The sequence below is a fragment of the Triticum aestivum genome, chromosome 4B (genome assembly GCF_018294505.1).
Source record: "Triticum aestivum cultivar Chinese Spring chromosome 4B, IWGSC CS RefSeq v2.1, whole genome shotgun sequence".
Taxonomy (NCBI): Eukaryota; Viridiplantae; Streptophyta; class Magnoliopsida; order Poales; family Poaceae; genus Triticum; species Triticum aestivum.
Window position 1 is genome coordinate 69,088,240 of NC_057804.1, and position 12,057 is coordinate 69,100,296.

Here is a 12,057-nt window from a genome sequence, read left to right on the forward strand (position 1 = left end):
CCATGTTTAAATGTGCAAGTGCAGCATCTATGATCAAACCTAACCTTGCTTGACCAAACGAAGCCCCGATTGTTTTAAAAGTTGTATACCTCTAGCTCAGTTTGCATTACTTTGGCAACGAACCATACCAACTGCTTGGTAAACCACCAAAAGTGAACCTGCTGATGGCGCCGGCAACCTCTGATCGGTGCGAGCACGACACTGTCCGATCACATATGTTGATACTCAATGGTGGTAAACCTAAATTGCGACAGGACTGCATAATCATGAGGGAACAACATGTGTGTTTTGTTGTTCCTGTAGCCTATGATTGTATAAAGCGCTAACAAACAACAAAGGAATGACTGAACAACAAGCAAAATGAGCTCTACACAGGCTGCATCAATAGAAATGACAGTACAATAACCACCGTTGAACTCTTGGCTAATTTGATAAATCTCAGCAATTGAGACAACCCGCCCGCTGTACCGTGAAAAATTAAAGGATCGGCAAAACATCTCCACTAGCTGTTACCGCATGTCAACATCATGATATCAACTTCCACGATTCTCCTAATACAAATTTATATCTCCACAATTCTCTGTGTGAAACAGGAGCAGCAGTTACTTGCAGTTCAAATCGCGCCACTTTCAGAGTTAATATCAGAAGTTACTTGCAGTTCCCCACGGGCTAACCGATTCTCTTGATCGAATCCAGTACCAAGTAGTCGATATCAGGAGTTACACTTCTATATTGGTCCCAACGAACATCCATGCGATAACTACACTTCTGCATTGCGTGGAAACATTTTGTTGTCATTTCTGGCAGTTCTACATTTTACAGTAACTTGCTTGTCCTTGGGGTTTTATATCTCGACATCATGCCACATTTGTAGACGTGCAAGTGCAGCATCTATGATCAAACCTAACCTTGCTTGACCAAACATAGCCCCGTTTGTTCTAAAAGTTGTGGTCCTCCAGTTCAGTTTGCATTACTTTGGCAACGAACCATACCAACTGCTTGGTAAACCACCAAAAGTGAACGTGCTGATGGTGCCGGCTAGCAGCCTCTAATCGAGGCAAGCACGACACTGTCCGATCGCATATGTCGATACTCAATGCTGGTTAAACCTGAATTGTAACAAGACTGCATTTTTTCTTCAAAAAGGGGACAGGGCCCCAGCCTCTGCATCAGAACGATGCATACGGCCATATTATTAAAAATAATCCAAAAGGTTCCACAAAGGTCTTCCGCTCTGAAAAGCAGAAAAGCTCACAAAGAGCAAAATGAACATAACAGGAAAAGCCACAACCGGCAGGCAAAATAAAATAAGATAGGTACCTAAAAACCCATCCTATTACATGACCGTCATCCAAACCGGTTGAAGATATTCCGAGCTACCATCTCCCAACGGACAGATCCAGTAACCAAACGCTCCCTGGCCTCCGTCGGAGTGAGTAACGACCACATACGGATCAGTGTAGTGGCCCGGAAGATAACATGCAAGAAATGAATATTTGTTGTTCTGTTAAAAACCAAATCGTTTCTGCAGTTCCAAACAGCCCATAATAAAGCACATACTCCAACACGTATATGTCTTGCAGTCTGGGAGCTTAACCCATCTAACCACGTCCCAAATAACGTGCTAATGCTATTCGGAGGAGTAATATTAAAAGCTAAGTGCATCGTCCGCCATAAATTTTTTGCCAAGGGACAATCGAGAAAGAGGTGTTTGATGGACTCATCCTTATCACAGAAACTACATCTTGTAGATCCTGTCCAATTGCGTTTCATCAGATTATCCTTAGTTAGAATGACTTGTTTATGTACAAACCACATAAACACTTTGATTTTTAGAGGCACTTTGACTTTCCACACATGTTTCAAACGAGGAATCACACTAGAGATCCAAATACATGGACTTAACCGAAAACTCTTCATTCATTGTGAGCTTCCAAATCAACCGGTCTGGTTGTTGGGAAAGATCGACCTCCATGAGTCGTCGTACTAAGTGTAACCAAGCTTCCAACGATTTCCCGCTAGCGTTCTTCTGAATTGGATATTCAGAGGGTTAGACTGTAATACTGTTGCAACATAAGCTTCTCTTCGCTGCACAATATTATAGAGAGAGGGATACTGGAGTGCAAGGGGCGTCTTCCCAAGCCAAGTGTCCTCCCAGAACCTCATGGTAGTACGTTTCCAACGACAAATTTTGTCTTGTTGAAAAAAGCTGATTTCACTCTCATCAGTCCTTTTCAAAAAGGCGAATCAGTCGGCCTCACTGTCATCTGGGACAATGTTTTGGAGTTAAGGAACTTATTGCGCAATATTTGCGCCCACGTGGCCTCCGTCTCTATACATAGCTTAAACAACCATTTGCTGAGTAAACATCTGTTCTTCACCTCTAAGTTTTCAATACCTAGACCCCCTTGGTCTTTCGGTCTGCAAATGATATCCCATTTCGCGAGTTTGTATTTTCGTTTTAATTCATCACTTTGCCAGAAGAATCGAGATCTATAGAAGTCTAGTCTTTTCCTGACACCCACTGGTATCTCGAAAAAGGTCAATAGAAACATTGTCATACTTGTAAGAACCGAATTAATGAGGATTAATCGGCCTCCGTATGACATAAGCTTGCCCTTCCAGCAACTTAGTTTCTTTTCAAATCGATCTTCGATACACTTCCACTCTTTGTTAGAAAGATTGCGGTGGTGAATTGGTATACCCAAATATGTGAACGGTAAAGATCCCAATTCGCATCCGAACAATTGTTTGTAAGCATATTGTTCCTCTTTGACCCTTCCAAAACAGAACAATTCATTTTTGTGAAAGTTAATCTTTAACCCCGATAATTGCTCGAACAAACATAACACAAGCTTCATGTTTCTTGCCTTTTTCAAATCATGCTCCATGAAAATGATAGTATGATCAGCGTACTGAAGGATTGACACCCCGCCATCCACTAGATGCGGAACTAGGCCACCTACTTGGCCAGTCTTCTTAGCCCTATCTATCAAGGTTGTCAACATGTCAACCACAATGTTGAAAAGAATCGGTGACATCAGGTCCCCTTGCCTCAGACCTTTGTGCGTCTGGAAGTAGTGACCTACGTCATCATTCACTAACAAACAACAAAAGAATGACACAACAAGCAAAATAAGCTCTACACAGGCTGCATCAATAGAAATGACAGTATGATAACCACTGTTGAACTCTTGACTAAAGTGATAAATTGAGACAAACCAACCACGGTACTGTGAAAATTAAAGGACCGGCAAAACATCTCCACTAGCTGTTACCACATACCAACACCATGATTTCAACTTCCACGATTCTCCTAACGCAAATTTACATCTCCACAGTTCTCAGTGTGAAACAGGAGCAGCAGTAGTAAGTAGTGACACACTTCGCATCACTTTCGGAGTTAATATCAGAAGTTACTTGCATTCCCCACAGGCTAACTGATCCTCTTGACGGAATCTACCAAGTAGTCGATATCAGGAGTTACGATCGCATGCTTTGTTCACCTCCCCCGGGCTGCAGCAGTGCTTCTTGTTTGTGTTGATAGCTACAGCCTCCTGAGCAAATGTGCAGTCCAAACCAGCTGAAACCTGCACGTTTTATTCATCTCAAGTACCGCATCATCGAAAGACTAGACGTAAGCAGAAATTGCAGCATAAAGAAGTGCAGAAGTTTTAAACACCTACATCAAAGAGCGCATCTCCGAGCCTCATCTTCACTTTACTACTCTTGTACACGAGCAGCTTCCCCATGAGACCTCCTGGCAAATCTTGTAGCGAACTAACCTATGGTTGGATGGTTAGAGGGATTGTGGTATCCCCAGCCCATCAGGGTTCAAATCCGGATGCTTGCATTTATTTCTGGCTTTATTTCAGTCGACGATGAGGCATATACGGTGACTTCGTAAATCTCAAGATGATATGCCGGCTCAGTCTTTCGAATGTGCTCATAGGGGTAGAATGTGCGTGCCCTTTCATAGGGGTGAGTGTATGGCGTGTATATGAGCGCTTGTGTTTGTATTGATGTTTAAAGAAACACCCTCACTGTCACTGGTGTCCATGTCTGCCTCAGCAACTGATACAATCTGCGGCATCAGCTTTTAGGCCACTAATACTATACATACGGTACAATCAGTTCGATCAACATAAGATTACAAAACTAATAGAAGTCTAAAAGAAAAGGAGTAACCGGCAGTTCCATCGACATCCCCATGAAAAAGACAGTTGCATCAACATGTGGTGTGTTCTTTTCCATTGATATGAATACCTGAACAAGAACGGTGTCCCTCGACATGATATCATGCAACAGGATATACATACCGTCAGCCCAAGTTCCTTAGCTGCAGTTAATTCACCATCTTGTGTTCTGCTGAAAGAAAACTCTTTGAACTTGTCTTGGTCAATATCTTCTTCGAACTCGTCTTCTTCCGACGCGGCCGCCCTCTCCCTTGCCTTCTGCCTCTTGCAGCGGGCGGCGCGTGCCCTCGATTCCGAAATGCGCATCCGGGGTGCCGGCGGAGCGGGCAGTAGAACACACCGTGCCCTTGCAGAGCAGCGGCCGGAGGGCGAGGAGGCCGACGAACAGGCAACGCCGATTGAGCTGCCCTCGAAGATCCATGCAGGGGGCGGGAAGGGCCAGCTCCGGCGTCAGTGTTGTGGTCGCGGGCGACAGGCGACAGGCGGGGTCGCACCAGAGCCAAAGTTGCCACCCGTGTCCACCCGTAGGCGCTACAGCGTGATGCAGGGGGCCAGCTCGTCCTCATCTACGACAGCATGGCGGAGGAAAGCGTCCCAATCTTCGTCGCCGGAGCCGTCGGAGTGGCTGCCTGTGCTGGACATGGTCGCTGGAGATTGGGATTTGACGGATTGGAGAAAGGGGGAGCGGAGCGGAGCAGAGTGAAGTGAGGCTAAGGTTCGATCCGGATGGGGTTTTTGTGGAGTCACGGTGAGCCAGAGGTGGGCCGTGCGGACATGATGGACACACCCGGTCCATCTTTTATCCGCCCTACATTTGGGTTGAAAATAAGAGGTGTCGGTCAGCCCGTACATTTGAGGTCGATTTAAGGCATCTGAATAAGTCGGGTATTTTGACCCGTCAATGACCGGTCCTCCAGCTCGGGCATTTGATGGGTTTGAGGCGCCCGACCGTAGAGGCTCACACACGTTTTGGTGAATCACTTTTGGCATTGTGCGGTCATACATGGTCATGGAATTAACGGTCGGTAGATCATGTAGCTAACGCAACGTGGCATGGGCACCGGACCGGATACACATTGTCCGTGTGCCACGGTCCTCAATTGGTGAGGCCCTCTGTGTGGTGTGTGTGGGCTATTGTGTTAATTAACTGGGCATCTCTCTTTTCTTTAGTTAATGAATGAGAAAAATCTTTTACATCCGTTTCAAAAGAAAAAAATGCACCGGACCGGATACTCACACGTGCTTCACAACTGCAGCACTAACTTTGTCGGCGTGAACAACAACTGCAGCTCGATCGTAAATGTTGATGACGCTTTCTATGTATTCTCAAACGCACTCTCCGACTTTGTCATGTCATTTATCTCTTTTGAATATGCATAGGTTTTCCAAAGAAAAAGAATCATATGCATTGGTATATGGTAGGTATCTTAGTAACATTTTTATGTTCACACCTCCGTAATTCTGCGTCATACTGTGGCACAAATTTAACACGATGAGCGTACATAATCATACATACTTGCATGGAAGTTGAAGAGAGAACTGTTCATCGTAATGGTTGGGCTCGTCTGAAATGCGTGATCCTCAAGCTCTTTCCCACGATTTTGCACAACAAACTGTTCTCTTTCTTTTCTTCCATGTTTGAGACCCTATGATCATCTCCTAAGCATGCATCATGCATTTAAAGTGAGCCCAGCCATTACCATGCGTATTTAAGAGCATGGCTTGGAGCCGTGGTGTCTAAACTGAGACAAGAAAGCACAGGCTGCAAATGTAGATAGCGACTCAGCCTCTCACTAGCTGCTTACTTACTAGTAGAAGGCAAATCATGGATGTGATATTAGAAGAGAACTGAATTAGTGACGGTACATCATTGTTGTTTTTCTGTACAAACGTTCCACTTGAGTACGCGGTCTACTGCTTTGGGACGGGCATAGCTTTCTCTTGTTAACAGTAGCAACAATTCTGTTACTTGTCAGTGCCCACTACATCTAGTGGCAGAGCTAAGGATAGGTCTCAGTTCTCTAACACGACTCGACAGATCAAAGTACAGCCGACATAGATAGAGATTTACCCTAGGTGAGGATCAGAGTTGTTCGTGCATGTCTGCTCTTCTTCAGCCCGTAAGCATACGGATAACTACCTGCCTTGTATCACTGTGTCAAATTCTAGATTGATGTTGTTCCTGGAAGTTCTACATTGTAGTTTAATTTGCTTGTCCTCGGGGTTTTACATCTCCGCAATCTTACTATGAATCATTTTTAATCCGGAAAGTGCGGAAGCTCGCTAACGAATGATCAAAACTGACTTCGCTTGTAAAGTGTATGTGTTGCCTTGGCAACAAACTGCAACCACCAAAAGTGAATGAGCTGATGGCACCAGCTACCCGGCACTGAGCGGTGAGAGCACGACACTATGATCCATCACGTATGTCAGATACTCGATAGTGGAAAGCCTGAATTGTAGCAGGACTCCATAATCATGAGGCAAAATACACTTTGCAAAAGGGAACATGTATGTTTAGCCGTAATCCTTAATTTGCTCTTCCTGAAGCCTATGATTGTATAAAGTGCTAAAGCAAACGGCATAGAATGACAAAACAACAACAAAATGAGTTCTACGCAGGCCCCATAAGTGAAAATGACAGTGTGGTGGTAATCACCAGTGAACTCTTGACCAAAGTGACAGATCTCAGAAATTGAGAAAATGCACCCACTGTACCATTTAAATTTAAAGAATCGGCAAAACATCTCCACTTGCTGTCACTACCACATCCATGTCATGATATCAATTTCCACTATTCTCCTAATGCCACAGTTCTGAGTGTGAAAAAGGAGCAATGGTAGTAAGTAGTAACACACTTCGCGTCACTTTCGGAGGTAATATGAGAAGTTATTTGCAGTTCCCCACACGCTATCCAATCCTCTTGATGGAGTCTACCAAATACTCGATATCAGGGTTTACGATGGCACGCTTGTTCACCTCCCCCAGCCCCCAGGCTGCAGCAGTGCTTCTTGTTTGTGTTGATCGCTACAGCCTCTTGAGCAAATGTGCAGTCCAAACCTAGCTGAAACCTGCACGTTTTATTCATCTCAAGTACTGCATCATCAAAAGACTAAACATAAGCAGAAAATGTAGCATAAAGAAGCGCAGAATTTTTTAAACACGTACATCAAAGAGTGCATCTCCGAGCCTCATCTTCACTTTACCACTCTTGTACACGAGCAGCTTCCCCATGAGACCACCTGGCAAATCTTTTAGCTTACAGCCGTTGATTGACTCGAGTCTCCTCTTCTTATTGGGTTCTTCTGTTTCAACACCCTCACTGTCACTCGTGTCCATATCTGCCCCAGCAACGGATACAACCTGCGGTAAAGGAAGAGTTGCAGGGAACTGGAAGAAGAGCAACTGTGGTGTATTCATGTTGTCCTCAGTGTCCTATCAAACGATCAATATAATACATCAGTTTTTAGGCCACTAATACTATACAGTCGGTACAATCAGTTCCATCAATATAAGATTACAAAACTAATAGAAGTCTAAAAGAAAAAGAGTAACCGGTAGTTCATCGACATCCCCACAAAAAAGACAGTTCCATCAACATGGGTGCGCTATTTTGCATTGATATGAATACCTGAACAAGAATGGTGTTCCTCGACATGATATCATGCAACATGATATACATACCATTAGCCCAAGTTCCTGAGCTGCAGTTAATTCACCATCTTGTGTTCTGCTGGAAGAGAACTCTCCAAACATGTCTTCATCAAAAAATTCTGTAGCAAAGAGAATGGGATGTTAACGGAAGTGTTTGTGAGAGGCAAACTGTGAGCATGATGTGGCAAAAGCCAAAAACTGCAAAAATGAAGAACACCAGAACCTGGATTTGCAGAGTGGGGCCTCCTTAGAGGGAGGGTAATAAGAGGATAGTTGTAGCTGCGATGGGTAAAGTCCTGCAACAGTTAGGAGATAAGTCAGGTAAATAACAAAACAACCCCCCACCACCCCACCCCTTATGTTATGCTTGTATGGGTTTACTAACCTGAGGTCCAGTGAACTGTTTGGGTAACTTTGCAGCAGAAGTCGTAACGCCAGACATCGTATACTTGCTAAAAAGGTTTACCTCCTGTTCTTGTTTCACTGGCAGAAGAAATGATAAATTGCTCTGTAAATGTTCAGCTGAAGGTAAATATGAAACAAATGGGAGTGCCAACCTACCTGATGAAGAACTTTTAGGGGTGGGGAAGGATCTTGCAGTTGAAGAGTTCACTTGTCCAAATGCAACCTGAACACAGGCTTCTACAGTCGTAATGGAGCAGTATGTTATTACTAAATTATAAACTGAAAACAACATAATGCCGTTACACCGGCGGTATTGAGATTGTTATAAATATTCATAAACCCATATTTATGGACGAATCAGTGCTGACTTCTAAATCGAATTTTGATTACCTAAATTGCAACAATTATCTAAGCCTCTAAGGCGCATCATGCTGCATGTCATTAGTTTGGAGAAAACCTCCAGTCAAATTATATCCTAAGCTAGTGACGATTTCATGAGACAACTCCAGAGTCCAGATTTTTCCTGGCCACACATGTCTGCTTAGGCAATGCAAATTGAATAGATAGCATATTTGAACTAGATGCCTTTGTGCTCCTTGCACTTGGACAGCTCACCATTACCATTTACCCAATAGCTACTCTATATGAACATGGTCAGTACGAACTGTTCAAAAATACAGAGATACCGGTGTCTTATTTGTCACAAATCGTTCAGCAGCTCTCAAGATACAAAGGAGGTTGTGATTCTAGAATCTTAGGAAGTTTGTGTGACAGCAACTGCAGTTAACTGATCAGTTATTTTTCATCGGACACAGGCTGGTGAATGCAGGATGGAACAGGAAGTACAGTAGATATTGTGAGGCAAATAACATTAAAATACTTACCATTTTTCTCAGCCTTGAATCTTCTTTCGAGGGCCCCTTGACTCTGCATATGAAACTACAGAATAAAACACCACCAACCTAAATCAGGCACGTAGAAATCGGACTCAGACATACAAGTACCTGTGGCGTTCTAAGTTTCATCAGTAACTCCTTATCAATTGTGTCAAGCTCGTTCTCCTCTTCCGGTTCCCTGTAGAATCCCAAATTACTTTCATTGCACAAGCACTGCGCCTACTTTAAATGGAAATGTTGACTTGAACAAGCATGCATAAACAGAGCACTGGTTAGTGTACATTACATCTTAGGGACACATTTTGGGGTTTTCTTAGTAGGCACCTTGGGTGAAAATTTAAGCCCGGCCTGCACGCGCAAAGTAGAAGAAAAAAAATGGTAAGCAGCCAGCACACTGAGCTTATAAGCATATGAGATTTAGCCGGAGAAAACACTCACCTTGTGGCGATTGGGTGGAGTGGAAGCAGAGCCATCCTTGTCTTTCCCCTTTTCACTCTTGTCGTCCATGAGAGCAAGTGGAAGATCTACAGGAATGAGATGAGCAGGTAAAGCTTGGGGTAAAAGAGCGTCTCCCAAACAAGTTTTGCCAAGTAAATAGTCAACTTCCATAAATTGCCAAGTGCTGCCTAGTGACACAATTAAGCAATAGCTCGAACTTGCTAGGCGAGCTCCAGGAGCAGCACACTGCGTGTGGCCTGCGCATTCACTCGTGCTCATCCACACGCATGATGTCTCACCCCCTGTGGACAAAAGAATTCCTGACGCTCACAGAAATAACGTCGAACAGCTTCATGGCGTGGCCTAAGCCCTCCCGCACCTCTCCACGCAAGCCCCACACCACCTCCGGCTACTGCCAGCCGGGGCACCAACAGCAAGAGCGCGGCAAAGCAACGCGACGGATCCGGTTCCGGGGGAAGGTTGGCTTACCTCGGCACGGCCGAAGAGCGGTGGTGGTTCCGGCCGGCCGCGCGGCTGCAGGTGGAGCGATCGAGGTAGGGGAAAGTGGAGAAAGTACTGTAGAGAGGGGAGGAGGATGCCGATGCTTGCAGGGAACAGCTTTGCAGTCACAACGGGAGGAGACACGTGTCGCGCCCGCAGAAGGACCGCTGGAAAAGATGTGTACGGCGACCGTATACTAGAATTCCGTTGGTTCCTTTGCCAAGTGGCACACAATGACGGAGCTAAAAAAAATTTGTTGGGCAGGCCAAGATAAAGAAGAACACACACAAAAAAGACAATTATGGGTCATCGGCACTAATCAATACCTTATGTTCCCTTTTTTTACAAGTTCAAATGTGCAGATATATAAAATGCTATTAACAAATAAGCAGGCCGCCTAGCTTCGAGGGGTCACCCACGCGGCCGCTGCTCTGTCACGGCCTCCTGCAGCGAACTCCTTCTCCTTTGCATGGCAGGGTGGCCTAGGATGACGCGGTGGCCCTGGCGTCCATCTTTGAAGATCGTCAGCCAAGCTCGCCTCCCAAGCCCCCGGCGCCCCGCAGGAAGACGTTGGCTGGTGTCAGGATATCTACCAAGGGCGGATTGTCGCTGCAAAGAATCAGGCATCCCGATGGACCTGCTGACACTCCGGTGGCCAAGGTAGCTGAAAGGCTGGTTGGTCGCAGCCTGGGCATCACCAGGGACGGCAAGGACGTGACTGAGGTCACCCTGGATGATTTCACCGCCAAGTTCAGGGAGCAACTGGCTCCTGAGGTGATCATAGTCATGCGGGATTTCTTCCACCTAGACGACAAGGCCGTGAACGATGTGGAGGACGCCTGATCGACCACGGTGGAGAAGGTACATTGGAGATGGCCTCTGCTCAAGAAGGGGCTGCGCTTCAGGAGAGTTCGGAGCTGGCAGCAGCATGATTTGCTTGGTTGTGCTCCAGGATTAGTGTTATGCCTAGTTCTTATGTTAGCAAGCCTACGTTGTCGGTGCTCTGGGAAAGGGGGTCCCCAGACTTGCCTGCCTGCGGCCTGCGGCGTGGCTCAAGCAGTGACCCAGTACGGCCCACCTTCATCAACTCAAGCTCAAGACCCTCGCGAGGGGTCAAGCCTCACGGGGCGGACGACAGGAAGCTTCCTCAGGAGCGGCCTCGCCAGGCAAGCTCGTGAGGAGGCGGAGAGATCAAGGCAAGGATACCTCGCGAGGTGCCCGTGACGCAAGCCATGACGACCGAGGCCAAGCGGGCGCCAGGCGGGCGCCGACCTGCGCAGTGTCCTTGTTTCCTCTTTGGTGCAAAGGGAGTATGCACAGGCCAAGGCATCATGCAAAGGCTACCTTTTCGGTGCAACAAGACCAAGACCAGCAGAGCGGCAGGATGGAGGTCACCATGGAGCCCAAGACGGCGTCATCGTCAGAGTCTTTGGCAGTCGAAGATCAACTTTAGTCAGAATAGGTGTACTAGATGTTCCCCTTCAAAATGGCCAATTGTTGGCGCCCTTCCCGCTCAACATTTTGGAAGAGGACCAGGGCCTCTCTATATATAGGGCTAGCCACCAAAGGATAGGGGGCGGGGATTCAGTTCACTCACACCACCACAAGAACACCCCTCGCGAGGCTGTTCTTCCCTTGTATTATTCATCATCAGCCCCTGAGGCAATCCACTGCACCACACACTGGAGTAGGGTATTACACCACAATGGTGGCCTGAACCAGTATAAATCTCGTGTCCCTTGTGTGTTCATCTTTCTAACCTAGATTCCTTGCGAGGCTTTGGGACGTGAGTTGGTAGAGGAGAGATCTTCGCGCGCACCCCAGAGTTCGAACCTCAAGGGTCTGCCGGAACCCGAAATCCAACATTTGGCGCGCCAGGTAGGGGTGTGCCGAAATATTTTCTTCCGCCGTCTCGTGTTCCATCGTCTATCGCATCCATGGCTGACGCTCGCCGAGCCCGCGCCGAG

At 46.3% G+C, this 12,057-nt stretch overlaps 1 protein-coding gene across 1 annotated transcript; it reads right to left on the reverse strand.

Moving 5' to 3' along the window:
- Positions 1-6,650: 6,650 nt before the first annotated feature.
- LOC123091067 (uncharacterized) lies at positions 6,651-10,262 on the reverse strand. The gene is made up of 11 exons (XM_044512465.1): positions 10,079-10,262; positions 9,590-9,675; positions 9,476-9,499; positions 9,260-9,329; positions 9,140-9,194; positions 8,412-8,492; positions 8,236-8,333; positions 8,074-8,146; positions 7,881-7,969; positions 7,365-7,631; positions 6,651-7,267 (listed from the first exon to the last, which is right to left on the reverse strand). The coding sequence occupies exons 2-11, from the start codon at positions 9,622-9,624 to the stop codon at positions 7,172-7,174; spliced, it is 888 nt and encodes a 295-aa protein (XP_044368400.1). The 5' UTR covers positions 9,625-9,675; positions 10,079-10,262; the 3' UTR covers positions 6,651-7,171.
- Between the last annotated feature and the right edge of the window lie 1,795 nt (positions 10,263-12,057).